The sequence below is a fragment of the Oncorhynchus clarkii genome, chromosome 17, assembly GCF_045791955.1.
Source record: "Oncorhynchus clarkii lewisi isolate Uvic-CL-2024 chromosome 17, UVic_Ocla_1.0, whole genome shotgun sequence".
Taxonomy (NCBI): domain Eukaryota; kingdom Metazoa; phylum Chordata; class Actinopteri; order Salmoniformes; family Salmonidae; genus Oncorhynchus; species Oncorhynchus clarkii.
The window spans coordinates 35727631-35747892 of NC_092163.1; the positions used below are offsets into that span (position 1 = coordinate 35727631).

At 40.8% G+C, this 20262-nt stretch overlaps 1 protein-coding gene across 9 annotated transcripts in view; it reads right to left on the bottom strand.

The window, feature by feature from the left end:
- Window positions 1-7465: 7465 nt before the first annotated feature.
- Window positions 7466-20262, bottom strand: part of LOC139370747 (eukaryotic translation initiation factor 4B-like) — a 50360-nt gene continuing 37563 nt past the window's right edge. For 2 of the 9 annotated variants that reach the window (XM_071110427.1, XM_071110426.1), the window contains exons 11-15: window positions 17805-18054; window positions 17576-17610; window positions 11406-11535; window positions 9537-9609; window positions 7953-8314 (exon numbers count right to left, since the gene is read on the bottom strand). In XM_071110427.1, the coding sequence (XP_070966528.1) occupies window positions 8234-8314; window positions 9537-9609; window positions 11406-11535; window positions 17576-17610; window positions 17805-18054 (569 nt within the window). In that variant the 3' untranslated portion in view covers window positions 7953-8233. Of the gene's footprint in view, window positions 8315-9536; window positions 9610-11405; window positions 11536-17575; window positions 17611-17804; window positions 18055-20262 lie in introns of all 9 variants that reach the window. The other 7 variants (XM_071110429.1, XM_071110428.1, XM_071110435.1 and 4 more) reach the window with 6 other exon arrangements.

Consider the following 20262-nt stretch of genomic DNA (forward strand, 5'->3'; position numbering starts at 1 on the left):
AACACATTCTAGAATGATCACTCAAGAGCTAGCCCCATCAGCAATACAAGTAACTAGACATAATTAACACTTTCACTTTCTCATTTACACATTTAACTCCAATTGGTTTTTAGTTACAAAACTTAAAATGAACATGACAGTAATATAATTATTCTACAAAACCCTGCTAATGACATGCTAGTGCAATGGCTTTTCTCAGTTAGCATGCTAGTAGAAAACAAGCTAAGTAACTCACCGGAGTACATGATTTTGACAATATTAATACATCTTCAAACACTGTCTTGAAACAAAACAAACTTGAAAAGTAATATCACTCAAAACACTATAGAATTCAGTTTTCGCTCTGGTTAACTCTATGGTATATCACTCTTGCTAGCTCGTGATGGTATCTGACTGGCGCGGTTTCTCACTCACCGCCTGATTGAACATTCTATGATCTACAATACTATAGCGCCCCCTAGGGGAATTACAATATTTTGACTAAAGAAAAACCCAAATTTAACACCAGTGTAAATTGTAGGTTACAACACAGTAAAACTTTTGTACGGACAAATACAATTACTATTACTACTATGTTCAAATTAGTTTATTGATAGGAGTTGGAAAAAAGGTGTTTATGCATTGATAAGCACACCAAAGACGGCATTAACGATAAGTAATAAAATAGAGATGGTACTATTTCACACCATAGCCTGCTTTATTAGCAATATAACTTTTCCTTCATTTTGATTTCGGCACAAATGAAAAAATGTGGCACTGACTTGCCCATTGATTGATGTTTCAGCATTGTATACAGTGAGGGAACAAAGTATTTGATCCCCTGCTGATTTTGTACGTTTGCCCACTGACAAAGAAATGATCAGTCTATAATTTTAATGGTAGGTTTATTTGAACAGTGAGACAGAAAAACAAAAAAATCCAGAAAAACGCATGTCAAAAAATGTATAAATTGATTTGCACATTAATGAGGTAAATAAGTATTTGAGCCCCTCTCGATCAGAAAGATTTCTGGCTCCCATGTGTCTTTTATACAGATAACGGGCTGAGATTAGGAGCACACATTTAAAGGGAGTGCTCCTAATCTCAGTTTGTTATATGTATAAAATACACCTGTCCACAGAAGCAATCAATCAGATTCCAAACTCTCCACCATGGCCAAGACCAAAGAGCTCTCCAAGGATATCAGGGCCAAGATTGTAGATCTACACAAGGCTGGAATGGGCTACAAGATAATCGTTAAGCAGCTTTGTGAGAAGGTGACAACAGTTGGTGCGATTATTCGCAAATGGAAGAAACACAAAATAACTGTCAATCACCCTCGGCCTGGGGCTCCATGCAAAATCTCACCGTGGAGTTGCAATGATCATGAGAACGGTGACAAATCTGCCCAGAACTACACAGGAGGATCTTGTCAATGATCTCAAGGCAGCTGGGACCAGTCACCAAGAAAACAATTGGTAACACACTACGCCGTGAAGGACTGAAATCCTGCAGCGCCTGCAAGGTCCCCCTGCTCAAGAAAGCACATATACATGCCCGTCTGAAGTTTGTCAATGAACATCTGAATGATTCAGAGGACAACTGGGTGAAAGTGTTGTGGTCAGATGAGACCAAAATGGAGCTCTTTGGCATCAACTAAACTCGCCGTGTTTGGAGGCGGAATGCTGCCAATGACCTCAAGAACACCATCCCCACTGTCAAACATGGAGGTGGAAACATTATGCTTTGGGGGTGTATTTCTGCTAAGGGGACAGGACAACTTCACCGCATCAAAGGGACGATGGGCGGTGCCATGTACCGTCAAATCTTGGGTGAGAATCTCCTTCCCTCAGCCAGGGCATTGAAAATGCGTCGTGGATGGGTATTCCAGCATGACAATGACCCAAAACACATGGCCAAGGCAACAAAGGAGTGGCTCAAGAAGAAGCACATTAAGGTCCCGGAGTGGCCTAGCCAGTCTCCAGACCTTAATCCCATAGAAAATCTGTAGGAGCTGAAGGTTTAAGTTGCCAAACATCACCCTCGAAACCTTAATGACTTGGAGAAGATCTGCAAAGAGGAGTGGGACAAAATCCCTCCTGAGATGTGTGCAAACCAGGTGGCCAACTACAAGAAACGTCTGACCTCTGATTGCCAACAAGGGTTTTGCCACCAAGAACTAAGTCATGTTTTGCAGAGGGGTCAAATACTTATTTCCCTCATTAAAATGCAAATCAATTTATAACATTTTTGAAATGCGTTTTTCTGGATTTTTGTGTTGTTATTCTGTCTCTCACTGTTCAAATAAACCTACCATTAAAATTATAGACGGATCATTTCTTTGTCAGTGGGCAAACGTACAAAATCAGCAGGGGATCAAATACTTTTCCCCCTCACTGTAAATGAAGAATTCAGTGTTCGTCTAGCCACGTGCGACTTATGTATGCGCAGTTATCCACCGTCTTACTACGGATGAAGACGGAGCTGGAACGTGAAGCTAACTGACGCTGGTAAACTTTAGAAAACCTTGAGTAGATCAAGCGGTCTTCATAATATAGGATGCCACACAGAAATGTTAAATGTTCTGGTTAATATATTATTTTAAAAGCTAAACAGATGTGTTTTTCGTTTGTTGAATCAATTAGACCGTGCCAACTTCAAACTTACAAAAAAAACAAGTTATCAAAATATTTAGGCAAGTTAGCTGTCCAAATTAGTCTTGCTTTGTCGTATACAAAAAAAAGTGAAACAATGGTTTGAGAAATATTTTGAACAATTCCCTACATTCTGCATGACAATTACCTGTTCTACATAATTTATATCGTTTTAACTGTGGCACAATGCAAACTATGACATCTGTTTATTGTTGATTAATGACAATGGTGTACCGCAGTTTCGCGGCCCACCACAAGGTCCGAGCAAAGCGCCACCCAACCCCTCAAAATTATAAATAAGTCTATCTATCAACAAATGTTGTGCCATGGGGCAGTTTTAAAGCTAATCTCATGCTATGTTACACATTTTGCCATGAACCAGAGAGAAAATGTGCCATTTTAGAGTTCATGGATACATTGATAGACAACCTCAACTCCCCCCCCCCCCACTAATATTTGTCTTAAAATTTACATTTGAACTATATATTTTGATAGACCAAAGTATCCCCAGTCACACCGTGTAAAGGAAAAATCTAATTAATTTGTTTTCCATAAAAAGCATTTCATTTTAAACTGTTGTTGAACAATGGTAAAAAGGCCTTTGTTTAATTCTAACATTTGGTTATTCAAATATGTAATACAAATCTCCAAACATATTTTATTTTATAACACACTCCAGGGCTAATTTATTTAGCATTTTGGCATGTTTTTCTAGATTTAGAACATTAAACATTTATAAAGCAAACAATCCATCAGCACAGCTTAAGGGGGTTAGAGTTCAGTGACGGAGTTGACAGATAGACATTTTTGACCAAAAAACAAGTTATATACAAACATTTGTAAAACATGAATTTGAATATCCCCAATAAAAGAAAAACATTCCCAGATCTTTCAGCACTCAGCACTTCATTCAAGTTGTATACACAGAAGCAATGTTTTTCCCTCAGTTATTTTATGACTCTAAAACCTAATTAAATAGAATATGAATGTTGGTTAAAATTTTACATCTTGGTGCCTTCTTTGCAAGGCAGTGGAAAACCTCCCTACTTTTTGCGGTTCTGTGTTTGGAGGGGTGGGGGGGTGGGGTGTACAGAGATGAGTCAGTCACTATTACTACACAGAGTGGATGCATGCAACCTATGAGACTTGAGTAGATTTTTACTCCTGAATTTATTTAGGCTTGCCATAAAAGTGTTGAATTCTTAATTTGATGTATTTGTAATACAATTGCAGACATTATGGGGTTGTGTGTAGGCCAATTAATATCCATGATTACCTGTTTCTCAAATTTAACACTTTTTGGAGAGCTTCAAATTGGGATCCTTTGCTCAGTACACGTGCATTTCCAGGCATACAGTGCTTTTGGAAAGTATTCAGACTTTCACTTTTTCCACTTTTTTTTGACTTATTCTAGAATGGATTAAAATATTGTTTTTCCTCAATCTTCAAACAATACACCATAATGACAAATCAAAAACAGGGGCTTAGAAATGTTTACAAAAGTATGAAATAAAAAACAGTAATACATTATTTACATAAGTAGTCCGATCCTTTGCTATGAGACTCTGAAATTGAGTTCAGACGCATCCTGTTTCCATTGATCATCCTTGATGTTTCTACAACTTAATTGGAGTCCACCTTGGGTAAATTGAATTGATTGGACATGATTTGGAAAGGCACACACGTCTATATAAAAAGGTCCCACAGTTGACAGTGCATCTCAGAGCAAAAACCAAGCCATGAGGTCAAAGGAAATGTCCATAGAGCTCCGAGACAGGATTGTGTCGAGTCACAGATCTGGGGAAGGGTACCAAAACATTTATGCAGCGTTGAATGTTTCCAAGAACACAGTGACCTACATCATTCTTAACTGGAAGAAGTCTGGAAACACCAAGACTCTTCCTAGAGCTGGCCGCCTGTCCAAACTGAGCAATCAGGAGAAGGGCCTTGGTCAGGGAGGTGACCAAGGACCCAATGGTCACTGACAGAGCTCCAGAGTTCCTCTGTGTAGAGGGGAGAACCTTCCATTAGGACAACCATCTCTGCAACACTACACCAAATCAGGCCTTTATGGTAGAGTGGTCAGACGGAAGCCATTCCTCAGGAAAAGGCCCATTACAGCCCACTTTGAGTTTGCCAAAAGGCAGCTAAAGAATCTCAGATCATGAGAAACAAGATTCTCTGGTCTGTTGAAACAAAGATTAGACTCTTTGGCTTGAATGCCAAGCGTCACATCTGGAGGAAACCTGGCACAATCCCTATAGTGAAGCGTGGTTGTGGCAGCATCATGCTGTGGGGATCTTTTTCAGCAGCAGACAGACTAGTCAGGATTAACAGAAAGATGTACAGAGATCCTTGATGAAAACCTGCTCTAGAGCGCTCAAGACCTCAGACTGGGGCAAAGGTTCACATTCCAACAGGAACGACCCTAAGCACACAGCCAAGACAATGCAGGACTGGCTTGAGGACAAGTCTCTGCATGCCCTTGAGTGCCCCAGCCAGAGCCCCGACTTGAACCCGATCAAATATCTCTAGAGAGACCTGAAAATAGCTGTGCAGCAACGCTCCCCATCCAACCTGACAGAGCTTGAGAGGATCTTTAGAGAATGGGAGAAACTCCCCAAATACAGGTGTGGTAAGCTTGTAGTGTCATACCCAAGAAGACTCGAGGGTGTAATCGCTGCCAAAAGGTGCTTCAACAAAAGTACAGAGTAAAGGGTCTGAATCATACAACCATTTGTAAATGTGCTTTGTCATTATGTGGTATTGTGTGTAGATTGATTTTGGGGGAAAACAACTCATCAATTTTAGAATAAAGCTGTAACGTAGTGAATACTTTCTGAATGCACTGTAGACCCAAAAATAGAATAGAATTACTATTATTGAAAATATTTTAGAAAATTCCAAAAACAAAATTTCCCTTTAAGTAAATGTTAATCTCAAATAACAAAACTATATATAAAGTTTCCCTGCCAGACAAGGATTGTCCCGACTATCAAGAATCCCTGAGCTAGCTTCCTGCTAGAAAATGTTGCAGTTTTAAAGCGAATTTCATGTAATAAAAAACCAAACACCCCCAATGTACATGTCAACACAATTAAGTAGAGTATTTAAGTATTAATTAAGTACATTCACCAGATGTACTGTAAATACATGACTACATATGTACTGTCATGCACAGGCCCAATTGATCAATCACTTCAAAATGAGAAAATGTCATCTCAGAGTAATCCTTAAATCCTGTCTTGAGCGGCTCAAACTGCAACAGCTGGACAAAATGTGTTTAACTTGATGGCTTTTAATTGATGTCATTATTGCATCACTGTGTTGAAAAACAAACATCTGCACTGTGATAGGGGATAACGGTGACGAGATTTAGTTTGGTTTAGTGAGTCATTGTTGCCGTTGGCTGCCAAATTCTGTCAGGATTAAGACCCACCTAAAGATCCCTGTTGAATAAGTGATGTGCAAGCATCTTCACAGCTTTGAGTTACATGGAAACTTATCAAAATATGGGAGAAATATTCATTTATCTGATTAAATTGGGAATTAGGATGCAGTTTATATGAAAACCTTCACACCACATCAACTGGTATAAGCAAAAGCTCAAATAACATTTTCAGCCAATTTATTATTCCAAGTAGTTGTGTTAAAAAGGCTCAAAGATTGCAAGTTAAGGTTTCCATTAGACTGCGAAGACAATAATTAATTGTCATTCCTCATGGACAGTCAGTATGGGCCTTTTTCCAAAGGGATTAAACAAGTATTCTCCCCAAAGCCTATGCATACAACCTCAGAAATCAAAACCCCTTCATGAATAAGAATTATAAAAGCTACTTCTCAAAAACACTACCATGGAAACACCTTCCCAATACATCAACAGATCAGTAGCATTGCATGCTAGCTAAAGTTAGCTATGCTACACTTGTAGTAGCATCCTTGGACATCACATTTCCCCATAGCAATGCTAGATTTTCATGGGGGGGGGGGCTTGTTTTGCGGGGGACACCTGGTTATTGGCCGGGTAGGTGGAGTTCGCACTCGATTTGCAATTTAGGAGCCCAGTGGCAAACGCCGAACGCCCCACTACAGACAGACGGGTCAAAAACAAAATTGCAGGTGGTGGAGAACTTCTGATAATTGATCAACAATGAGGAAAATGGCAGTGTCATGGTGCCGTCTGAAAAACTATTCTTCATATTTTGATCAGTCTGAATTTCTCCTCTGTCACGCTTTACTTAGTGATGACATTCACAGCTCCCAGGCTCTACAGTACTCAAATACAACAGCAAACTCCTCCTTTGCCGCTTTCGTGGTTCACCATGAGCTAGCTGTGCAAAACAGGCACACCCATTGAGAACCATGTCATCGTTAGTGTTGGCTGGACCAATGAGGGTACTCTGTGACAATATATACAGTGCATTCGGAAAGTACTCAGAGCTAGATTTTTCCCCCACATTGTTAAATTACAGTTTATTCTAAAATATATTAAATTGCCTGCAGAGATGGTTGGCCTCATGGAAGGTTCTCCCATCTCCAGAGGAACTCTGGAGCTCTGTCAAGAGTGACCATCAGGTTCTTGGTCACCTCTCTGGCCAAGGCTACTCAATTTGGCCAGGTAGCCTGCTCTAGGAAGTCTTGGTGATTCCAAATGTCTTCCATTTAAGAATGATGGAGGCCACTGTGTTCTTGGGGACCATCAATGCTGCAGATATTTTTTGGTACCCTTCCCCAGATCTGTTCCTTGAAACAATCCTGTCTGAGCTCTATGGACAATTCCTTTGACCTCATGGCTTGGTTTTTGTTCTGACATGCACTGTCAACTGTGGGACCTTTATATAGACAGGTGTATGTCCAATCATTAGAATTTTTCCACAGGTGAACTCTAAATCAAGTTGTATAAACATCAAGGATGATCAATGGAAACAGGATGCACCTGAGCTCAATTTCAAGTCTCACAGCAAAGGGTCTGAATACTTATGTAAATAAGGTATGTTTTTTATTTGTAATAAATACAAATACGCAAAGATTCCTAAAAACCTGTTTTTGAATTGTCATTGTGGGCTAGTGTAGATAGCTGAGAATTGTTTTAGAATAAGGCTGCAACGTAACAAAATGTGGAAAAAGTGAAGGGGTCTGAATACTTTCCGAAGGCACTGTACCTTTATCCTATTCTGTCAGTTAAATAAATACTGGCTTTTTTACTGCACACAAGGTCAGGTAGGTCAGCCTGGAAAGTCAGGATCCAGTAACAAACTTCTTCCTATTCCGCTGGGGAGAGGGATGGAACCCAACGAATACCATAAACATAAGCAATCATTTTTACACCACTTTATTTATTTATTACAATTAATTAAATTCTCTTTTCTTGAGTGTCGACTACTCCCCTTACCCTTTCCATTTAAAACAAGTCCAGTATGTGACTACTCTTTTTAGAAACTGAAAAGTCCTGAAGAGAGGGGGTAGGGAAGGGGTCTGGGATGGGTTTTGAGTAAAGAAGGAAGGAGTGATGACTTTCCCAGGTGCCTCTACTCCAGGTGAGGAGATGTTCATATTTAATGTGATATTCTGGTTTTCCTCTTCTTTCTTCCCTTCTGGTTTTATTCCACACCATTCTCTGCGTCATCTCCTTGCTCTCTGTCCATTAGCAGAGCAGAGTATTTACTGGCTGAGCTGAATTTCTGAAACAAAAAACAAAATAGAGCAGGAGAGATCCTAACATTGCTCACTTGGTCCCACTTTACAATTAAAGTTCTAAATACTTATGCATTTACATGGTACAGTGCAACTACAGGTAACGGATATAACAGTTGTCGTAACATGCTGACCACACCGCTCACGTCACAAAATACATTTAAACATACATGCTATTCAATTATTGCACCCACTGCTCGCGAGCGCCAACAAGCGTCTGTGTTGCTAAATTGGAAGTCAGTTCTATTTGTGACGCTGAACGCTGTGCAAGTCCTGCCTCTCCCATCTCCTCATTGGTTTATAGAAGCAGATACCCACATGCCATCTCCATTGGTTATACCCACATGGGTGATTGAAAGATGAACCGAGTTCAGTCAGTCGTGGTAACTATGAAAGTTAGATGCCAATCGCAATATAAAGTACAAAGAAGAAAACGCGTGGGAGGAGAGATGACTAGAAACTATTCTGTTGACCGTTTTATGTGTGGATTTATTGTCGGAGTAGAGGACCTTGTGCATTTCAGGTAAAATAAAAACCTCAATGTTTATATCCCAGGACAAATTAGCTTGAAACAGTAAGCTAGCTAAATAGGACAAATTAGCTAGCTAAATTGCCATAAATGTTTAATGCTTTTCGACCTGTCCCCAAATTGATGTAATTGCTTTAGAGTTTGTTTTGATATTTCAACCTACGTTTCGTGATTGCATTTGGTGTGGGGGGACAAAATCAATTTGCACACAATGGCGCGTGGACGGTTTGGGTACGGTCTTAGAACTATATCACACTGTGCACCTAAACTGTAATTACACTGTACCTGCCTATGCATTATATGTATGCATAACTCTTTTGTATATAGATATTAGAAAACGTGTCAAAATGTGACCCATGTTTTTTCTGTTATATGACGTTGCAATAAAAGCCAAAACGACAGAAGAACAAAAAAGGAAACATTGAGGAAAAAGGCTGGCGAGGATGAGGGATACTGAAAGGGCGGTTACACGGGCAGTTTCAGTAGAGGACTGAAGCCAATGTGAAGGGATAAATGCAGTAAAGGACTGAAGACTTTCAGTGGAAGATTGATTATTCAGAAACTGAAACTACCCCTGTATCATCAAAACTTTACATGGGAGGTGGGAATTGTGTGTGGGGGTTTGGGGAAAATACACTATGGGGTGTGTCAAGACCACTTTATGTGGCACCAGAACTCACAAGGGTGGGGGACTCTTCGTATTTCTTTGGCTCTGGTGCAGGTCTTGAGTCTCGGCCTCTTCTTTTAGACTTTCTACAAACAGAATAAAGACAAAGATAAACTTCACTGTCCAGCTAAGTCTTGCGGCGGGTCAGAGCCTGTGAGTGCACAAACTGGCACTAACACACTGCTCAACAGTAGGACACCAAATAATTCCAATTGATCCAATATAATCCACTCATAAGTGGATATGCAGGAGAAAACTAATAATATTCACCCTCACAATCTCTTGAATAACCTCTAAAGGCTGGTTAACAGTTAACACTCCTGTTGGTGACTTAGACTTATGTCCTCAACATGACACATTTCTGTTTAAGGCCCAAACAAGCATTCCTGATTTAACTACTCAACTAATAGTCAGGCTCAGGTGTGCTTGTGCGGGGCTAGAACACAAATGTTATAAGTTGGGGATACTGACCAACATCTCTGTGAAAACACCATGAGAACGTATGCAATCTTAACCAGTTCCATCCAGTTTAAAGAAGTGTGAAAAAAAAAAGTTTCCACTTGCAACGACACATGCAAGAAAGCACCCACATGAGTGCACACCTCCAAGTCACAAACCTCTATTTCAGTGGGATTTTTTTTCATGAGGAAAACCAAGGCGAAATCAGCCAGTACTATTACCAAACATATTTTGGATCGCCAAGTTAGACACCTTGCAAGCAAATACTAGAATACTAGTGAAATATTTCTAATCATATTTACTCTTCACATGGCTAGCCAACAAGCTAGCAAGAATGCTGAGTGTTGCTGGCAAGCCAGCCACTAGAGATTCTGGGTTAGTGTCCAGGCTCTGTCGCAGCCGGCCGCGACCGGGAGACCCATGGGGCAGCGCACAATTGGGCCAGCGTCATGTCCTTGTCCCATCACGCACTAGCGACTCTTGTGGCGGCCCGGGCGCAGTGCACGCTGACAAGGGCGCCAGGTGTACGGTGTTTCCTCCGACACATTGGTGCGGCTGGTTTCCGGGTTAAGTGGGCATTGTGCCAAGAAGCAGTGCGGCTTGGTTGGGTTGTGTTTCGGGGGACGCACGGCTCTCCACCTTCGCCTCTCCCGAGTCCGTACGGGAGATGCAGCGATGAGACAAGAATGTAACTAACAATTGGATACCACAAAATTGGGGAGAGAAAAAAGGGGTAAAAAAATAAATCATTCTCACTAATTAGTCAAACGCACACAAGGTCCTGGAACAAAACTAGTTTGCTAGCTTGCGATCACGGTCAGCATTTTTACGTTTTCTTACATTTACACTGACAACTGGTATATACATCGCTAACTACTGTTCTGGAGTGTAAGATGTATACAGTGCATAAAATGCGCTCACAGTTTGTGGAGTCCCACACTGGAATTAGCTATCTAAACTCTGAAAAGTCTGAAAGTGTGAATTTTACTCCCCACAACCATTCACTACAACCCTTGGACGCAGTTGTTATTTTATCATTAATATTTACATAATACAGTCATGGTAACTTAATGTTCAAAACTTCCAAATTATCATGTTGTGCTTTTGTAGTGAAGGCAAGCTAGCCCTTGCTTCTTGTCTCATGCTGTGCAGTCACCTTTTGGGAAGCCATGAGTCGAGGGAATAGGCGGTTGCATCCACATTCTCCTCACTGAGAACAGTATTGGGCCCTGGTGAAGGCGCTTCCACTTAGTTAGGAAGCATTTGAGGACCTTTGTTTTGAAGGATAAGGGTAGCAATTGCATTTCTTTTAACTTTCTTCTTTCCCAACAACGGTTGACGCACCAATCATAAACCAACCTTTAGAGGTGCCCTGGCTGCAATACCCTGCCTATTCCACTAATGCCACTCGTTTTGGGCTGACCTGTCTTCCTCCCTTCGTCGGTCTCTGTTGGCCCCCTCTCCTCGGCCCCGCCCTGCTCCAGGCCCTGCGGCCCGCCCTCTCCCCCATGGGGGGCCCCGGTCCAGATGCACACCGTCCACTTTATTCTCGTCTGGAAGGGAGAGCCCAAACAGTGAGGATTGAGGGAGGGGTTTGGGTGACGGGAACTCCACTAAAGGCTACAACTGCATTCCACACAGCCAACAGCCCAGGTTGCGTTCAAGATTATTACATTTCCGCAGTTATACAAAACATCTAGTGTCGTTTGGGAGGTTCACAGTTCAAACTTTTGTAATCTTGAATACAACCTGGGCCTGGGGAACCTATTTTCCTTAATAGCCACAGGGTCTGCTGTTTTTGCTGAATGACATCCTTTACCTGATTAAGAAACTAGAGCCATTAAATATGTACTGCTCTTATTCATGACAAAATCTGTCAACAGCTTGATAACACCAGGGGTGTATATACAAGGAACAAACAAGAGAGAACACGTTTTATGGAAAAGAGTGTTATTTCTACTGGATTCAGGTCCTTTGGTGCCTTTTAAATACTACCCTGGGAAAGTAGCAGACACTGCACCCGTACAGGACCAAGCGTTCCCCACTTTGCGTTACAACAGGGCTGCCCAGTTTTGTTCCTGCCGTCTCCTCTTTCCTGGGTTTTGTTTCAACTGACAATTCAGTAAATTAGAGTGATTCCAATTATTCAAAGTTACTTCCGTTGTCCCATCTCATCATCCACATTAATTTGAAATTGTGTGTGAGTGAAGTACTGGTGGGCGAGCTTCCACATTGCTTGTCGTCAAACCTCCAGACCAGCTAGCCAATGAAACAAGACAAGAGAACCAACAGGAGAGATTATCCAGGAACAGAATTGAGCAGTGCTACTCTTCAATTCATTTCAATCAAGATGTGGCCTCCTCGTCCAAATCCACCCAATCGCTCGTTCCTTCCTCTGCTTTAGCTAATCATTACACGCTAGAAGGGTAGAAGGGGAAACAATCACCAATTTATATGGAACAAAAAAATAAAACGCAACATGTAAAGTATTTCATGAGCTGAAATAAGATCCCAGAAATGTTCAATACGCACAAAAAGTTTATTGCGCTCAAATTTTGTGAACACATTTATTTACATCCCTGTTAGTGAGCATTTCTCTATTGCCAAGATAATCCATCGACCTGACAGGTGTGGCATATCAAGAAACTAACTAAACCGCATGGCAGCGTAGCCTAGTGGTTAAAGCGTTGGACTAGTCACCGAAAGGTTGTAAGATCGAATCCCCAAGCTGACACGGTACAAATCTATCGTTCTGCCACTGAACAAGGCAGTTAACTTCTTGGTGACAGGGGGGCAGTATTGAGTAGCTTGGATGAATAAGGTGCCCAGAGTAAACTGCTTGCTATTCTGTCCCAGATTCTAATATATGCATATGATTAGTAGTATTGGTATTGGATAGAAAACTCTGAAGTTTCTAAAACTGTTTGAATGATGTCTGAGTATAACAGAACTCATATGGCAGGCGAAAACCTGAGACAAATCCAACCAGGAAGTGGGAAATCTGAGGTTTGCAGTTTCATTTAAGTGATTGCATATCCAATATGCTGTGTCTATGGGGCAAGATTGCACTTCCCAATGCTTCCAGCAGATGTCAACAGTCTTTAGAAAGTTGTTTGAGGCTTCTATTGTGGAAGGGTGTCGAATAAAAGCTGTTTCAACAAGTGGACTAGGCTGAGGCCAATCAGTTGTTTACTAAGCGGTCACGCCGTTCCTTCCATTTCCTCTGTTATGAATACGCTATTGTCCGGTTGGAATATTATTGAAGATTGATTATAAAAAGACCCTAAGGATTGATTGTAAACATCGTTTGACATGTTTCTACAAACTGTAATGGAACTCTTGACTTTGTCTGGATTTTGCGCTCGCGCATTGTGCCTTTGGAATAGTAAACTAAACGTGAACAAAACTGAGCTATTTGGACATAAATATGGACGTAATTGAACATTTCTTGTGGAAGTCCTGTGAGTGCATTCCGACGAAGATCAGCAAAGGGAAGTGAAGATTTATAATACTATTTATGACTTTTGTTGACTCCACAATTTGGCGGGTAACTGTATGGCTTGCTTTTGTGGCTGAACGCTGTTCTCAGATTGAATATTGTGCTTTTGCCGTAAAGCTTTTTTGAAATCTGACAGCAGTTGCATTAAGAACAAGTTTATCTTTAATTCTATGTAAAACATGCATCTTTCATCAAAGTTTATGATGAGTATTTCTGTTATTTGCAATTTCTCTGGATGTTTTGGAGGCATTTCTGAACATGGCGCCAATGTAAACTGAGGTTTTGGGATATAAATATGAACTTGATCGAACAAAACATACATGTATTGTGTAACATTGAGTCCTGGGAGTGTCATCTGATGAAGACCGTTAAAGGTTAGTGATTAATTTTATCTATATTTCTGCTTTTTGTGACACCTCTCTTTGGTTGGAAAATGGCTGAATGCTTTCTGTGACTAGTTGCAGACCTAACATATGTTCTGTTTTCGCCGAAAAGCCTTTTTCAAATCAGACACTGTGGTTGGATTAACGAGAAGTGTATCTTTAAAATGGTGTAAAATACTTGTATGGTTGAGGAATTTTAGTTATGAGATTTCTGTTTTGAATTTGGCGCCCTGCAATTTCACTGGCTGTTGGTGAGGTGGGACACTAGCGTCCCGAACGATCCCAGAGGTTAACCCACTGTTCCTAGGCCGTCATTGAAAATAGGAATTTGTGACTTGCCTAGTTAAATAAAAGGTATATATATATATATAATTACACAGGGGCACCCTGTGTTGGGGACAATAAAACACCACAAAATTTACTGTTTTGTCACACAACAGAATGCCAAAGATGCTTCAAGTTGTGCAATTGTCATGCTGACTGCAGGAATGTCCACCAGAGCTACCATAAGCCTCTTCCATTTGCAAGAATTTGTCAGTACGTCCAACGGGCCTCAACCATGCCAGCCCAAGACTTCCACATGCGGCTTCTTTCACCTGAGGGATCGTCTGAGGAGAGAGATTTTGATTTGAAATATTACATTCCCCATTAGCCGATGCCAATGGCGACAGCTTGTCTGAAGGGAACGTTGCTGAGGAGTATTTCTGTCTGTAATAAAGCCATTTTGTGGCTGGGTCTGGCTCCCAAGTAGTTGACTTAATTAAGTGGGTGTGCCTCTGCACCTACCCAGTTATATGTTCCTTATATGAACTGTAACTCAGAGAAACGATGCAATTGTTGCATGGTGCGTTTATATTTTTGTTCAGTATATTTTAGAATTGGAACGTGATCAGGGCTCGACATTAACGCTTGTCCCGGACAAGGGTTAAAACTATTTATTGACAAGAAGAATATAGATGTAAGTTGTCCAAATGGACAATTAATGAAAATGAAAATCAAACAATTACTCAGATCAGAAATGGATCATCAGAGGCCAACATTGGAATAAAACTCAAATCTATTGTTCATGTATATAAATAAAAAAGCCTACACAGAGTGTAGGTGATATGCATATTGGCTACTTTAATGAGACTTAACATAACTATAGGCATGTTTGACAAATATAATATAGGACAATTAACATTAATGTCTAAAGGCTTGATTCTGTCAACATAGCCATTTACCACATTTTGTTACAGCCTTATTCTAAAATGGATTAAAGTTTTTTTCCCCTCATCACTACACACAATAACCCATAATGAAAGCATAAACAGGCTTTTAGAAATATTTGCTAAGATTAAAGCCTAAAGTCTTCTTGAGTATGATGCTACAAGCTTGGCACAACTGTATTTGGGGAGTTACTACCATTCTCCTCTGCAGATCCTCTCAAGCGCTGTCAGGTTAGATGGGGAGCATTGCTGCACAAATTCTCAGGTCTCTCCAGAGATGTTCGATCGGTCTTCAAGTCCGGGCTCTGGCTGGGCCACTCAAGGTCATTGAGACTTGTCCCCAAGCCACTCCTGCGTTGTCTTGGCTGTGTGCTTAGGATGGTTGTCCTGTTGGAAGGTGAATATTTGCCCCAGTCTGAGGCCCTGAGCGCTCTGGAGCAGGTTTTCATCAAGGATCTCTGTACTTTGCTCAGTTCATCTTTCCCTCAGTCCTGACTAGTCTCCCAGTCCCTGCCGCTGAAAAACACACAAAATTATGCTGCCACCATTATGCTTCACCGTAGGGATGGTGCCAGGTTTCCAGAAATGGCATTCGGGCCAAAGAGTTCAATCTTGGTTTCATCAGACCAGATAATCTTGTTTCTCATAGTCAGATTCCTTCAGGAAAACTCTAAGCGGGCTGTCATGTGCCTTTTACTGAGGAATGGCTTCCATCTGGCCACTCTACTATAAAGGCCTGATTGGAGAGATGGTTGTCCTTCTGTGGAGATTGGAGAACCTTCCAGAGGAACTCTGGAGCGTGCCCCGATTGCTAAGCTTAGCCAGGCGGCCAGCTCTAGGAAGTCTTGATGGTTCCAAACTTCTTTGGAAGTTTGTCTGAGCTCTACGGACAATTCCCTTGACCTTATAGCTTGGTTTTTGCTCTGACAGGCAATGCTTATGTAAATAAGGTGTTTCTATTTTTACACCCGTTTTTGCTTCATCATTATTGGGTGTTGTGTAGATGGATGAAAAACATGTATTCAATCCATTTTAGAATAAGACTGACATAACAAAATGTGGAAAAAGTGAAGGGGTCTGAATACTTTCCGAATGCAACGTATAACGCACATTTCTATGAGAATTTTGTTGGATCACCAAAAAAGTGACATATTCCAGCTTAAATTTTTTTAAACCTGGTGGTTTATGTAATTTTTATTAAGCATGTCTTAGCTTGGTTCAATCAAAGTAGCCTAGCCTAAGCAAAACAACCACAGAAATATTGAGAGAATTATTTTAACAACACTTAATGACATTGAAACGAGCATTTTTCTCATGTTCTATCAGTTTTCAAAAATCAACGTTTATTTGTCCAGCAGCCAAAGGCATAATCCTAAACGGTGTTTGAATACTCATACTAACCACGCTAACCGTACTATTTGTGACGCGAATTGAGTATATAGTATGCTTATTGGTCAGTGTGGATATAGTTAGTATGCCATAAGTTCCCGGATGTCGCACAAAATGTCCCCAAAAAATTAGTAGGACACTATTTCCGTGCTTTTAGGGTCCATAATGCAATTCAGAAAATGGGCGTGGCTTCAAAACGTTTTCAGATTTGAAGAAAATGGTGGAAAATATGCAGCTGAAGTCTGACGAGATCGAATACAAATGAATTGCTTTAACTAATTATGACAAATGTTAAGAAAATGTTGAGCAATGTAATTAAGTAATGACATCAAATAAGTTACATGTTACGTTGGCTGACAATTTGTTCGCTACGCTATCCTTACGAACCGCATAGAATTACAGCAGTATGTACCGTTAGCTAGTTTGTATGTTAGCTAGTTGGCTACTAATACATTGAAGTTGCTAGGCAGTATTTTAACTAACCCAACGTTTATTGACTTAATTATTCACAGCTAAGTGGTATAGTCGTCCTGCGTGTCAATGGATATTGTTCATTTTGGCTATCCACTCCGATTTCAGAGCACTCTCGCGCAGAATATCTGATGAATTTACCAATGCTCAACACCCGCTGTCAGTAAAAGTTGGACTTTTAAATTATTTATTTTTTTAAATTGTTGCCAGCAGCACAGTTAGTCACCTACGATCTGTATAACATGAACACAGCCTAATCAGCTCTGCTAGGGCGAGTAAAACTGTCAGTGAGGTGTTCTCTCAATTGTGTCTGGAAGTAGCTAGCTAACGTTAGACAGTTCGCTTGGGTGCTTTACTGCCGTTGAATGCTTTACTCCAAAGCATCCAGTGTGAACACCCCGAGAGCGAATCACTGAATTTACAGACAATCTGACAACGCTCTGGATTTACAAACGCCCAGAGCGCACTCCGGCACTCCAGATTGAATTTATGAACACACCCAAAATCGTAACATTTTTAGCTTGTCACTTGTCAGTCGATCCACTCTGGGATTAGATTAGGACAAAGTCTCCATTACTCCTTTGGAAGGAACTACTAATACAACACACAAGCACAAGGTCTTTGCGGTCTCCGAGAGTCTTACCCTTATTCGATCCTCTTTCATTTGTAGAACTCAAGCTGAAAAGAGATGGGACATTCAGACGTTTAACTAACTAGCTTGCAACAAAACAATTCTAAACTACTCTTAGCCACAGTCACTAAAATAGACAGGCTTTTGGTAATGGATGTGACATCAATACGAGACATTATTGGCCACTTCATTATCTAGAGATGCTATACAATATAGAAGACGTATAAGAACATGTTCTGACCTCAGTTTGGGAGGTGCCGTGTCACTGGTAGAGATAGGGGCGCATCCCTCGCTGGACCCGGTACTCAATGCAGGCCGCTTGGCCCAGGCATTCTCCTTAGGTGGCGGTGCAGGCATCACCTTGAGGGGCTCCTTGGAGAAGGTGGAAGAGTTGGCAGAAGAGGGGCGAGCCACCGGAGAGGGAGGGTCGTCCTCCTTACCGCTGAATACTTCGTTCTCCACTGAGCGCTCGCTCTCTCTGCGCCGTGAGGCTGTGGTAAAGATGGGATGCTGTGATTTTAGTTTGGTGAAGAGACATGCAAAGCAAGACCATACACAGTATTCAAATACAGTTGAAGTTTACATGCACTTAGGTTAGAGTCATTTCAACCACTCCACAAATTTCTTGTTAAACTATAGTTTTGGCAAGTCGGTTAGGACATATACTTTGTGCATGACAAGTAATTTTTCCAACAATTGTTTACAGACTATTTCACTTATAACTCCCTGTATCACAATTCTAGTGGGTCAGAAGTTTACATACACTAAGTTGACTGTGCCTTTAAAAGCTTCTGATAGGCTAATTGTCATCATTTGAGTCAATTGGAGGTGTACCTGTGGATGTATTTCAAGGCCTACCTTCAAACTCAGTGCCTCTTTGCTTGACATCATGGGAAAATAAAAATAAATCAGCCAAGACCTCAGAAAACAAATTGTAGACCTCTACAAGTCTGGTTCATCCTTGGGAGCAATTTCCAAACGCCTGACGGTACCACGTTCATCTGTATAAACAAAAGTACGCAAGTATAAACACCATGGGACCACGCAGTCATACACTGCTCAGGAAGGAGAAGCGTTCTGTCTCCTAGAGATGAATGTGCGTCGGTGCAAAAAGTGCGAATCAATCCCAGAACAGCAGCAAAGGCCTTTGTGAAGATGCTGGAGTTAAGATACAAAAGTATCTATATCCACAGTAAAATGAGCCCTATATCGACATAACCTGAAAGGCCGCTTAACAAGAAAGAAGCCACTGCTCCTAAACCTAAAAAAAAAAATCTAGACTACGGGTAGCAACTGCAAAGATGGTACTTTTCCTCTGGTCTGATGAAACGAAAATAGATCTGTTTGGCCATAATGACCATCGTTATGTTTGTAGGAAAAAGGGGGATGCTTGCAAGCTGAAGAACACCATTCCAATCATGAAGCACGGGGGTGGCAGCATCATGTTGTGGCGGTGCTTTGCTGCAGGAGGGACTGGTGCACTTCACAAAATAGATGGCATCGTGAGGAAGATTATGTGGATATATCGAAGCAACATCTCAAGTCATCAGTCAAGAAGTTAAAGCTTGGTCGCAAATGGGTCTTCCAAATGAACAATGACCCCAAGCATACTTCCAAAGTTGTGGCAAAATGGCTTAAGGACAACTAAGTGAAGGTATTGGAGTGGCCATCACAAAGCCCTGACTTCAATCCCATAGAACATTTGTGGGCAGAACTGAAAAAGCGTGTGCGAGCAAGGAGGCCTACAGTTACCCAATTCAGTTACACCAGCTCTGTCAGGAGGAAATGGGCCAAAATTCCCCAACTTATTGTGGGAAGCATGTGGAAGGCTACCCAAAATGTTTGACCCAAGTTAAACAATTTAAAGGCAATGCTACCAAATACTTATTGAGTGTACGTAAACTTCTGACCCACTGGGAATATGATGAAAGAAATAAAAGCTAAAATAAATCATTTTCTCTACAATTATTCTGACATTTCACATTGTTAAAATAAAAGTGGTAATCTAACAAACCTAAGACAGGGAATTTTTACTAGGATTAAATGTTAGGAATTGTGAAAAACTGAATTTAAATGTATTTGGCTAAGGTGCATGTAAACTTCTGACTTCAACTGTATGAGTATACACAGTATGCATATATATGGGTACACACAGCATTTATACACACACAACCATTCAAGTTTGGGTTCACTTAGAAATGTCCTTGTTTTTGAAAGGAAAACACATTTTTTTGTCCATTAAAATAACATCAAATTGATCAGAGATACAGTGTAGACATTGTTATTGTAGCTGGAAAAGGCAGATTTTTTAATGGAATATCAACATTTGCGTACAGAGGCCCATTATCAGCAACCATCACTCCTGTGTTCCAATGGCACATTGTGTTAGCTAATCCAAGTTGATCATTTTAAAAGGCTAATTGATCATTACAAAGCCCTTTTGCAATTATGTTAGCACAGCTGAAAAAACTGTTGTAATAACACAACAAAACTGGTCTTTAGAATAGTTGAGTATCTGGAGCATCAGCATGTGTGGGTTCGATTACAGGCTCGTCTGAAACTCATCAGTCTATCCTTGTTCTGAGAAATTAAGGGTATTCCATGCGAGAAATTGCCAATAAACATAAGATCTCGTACAACGCTGTGTACGACTCCCTTCACAGTGCAAACTGGCTCTTATTCAGACATTTGGAACACAA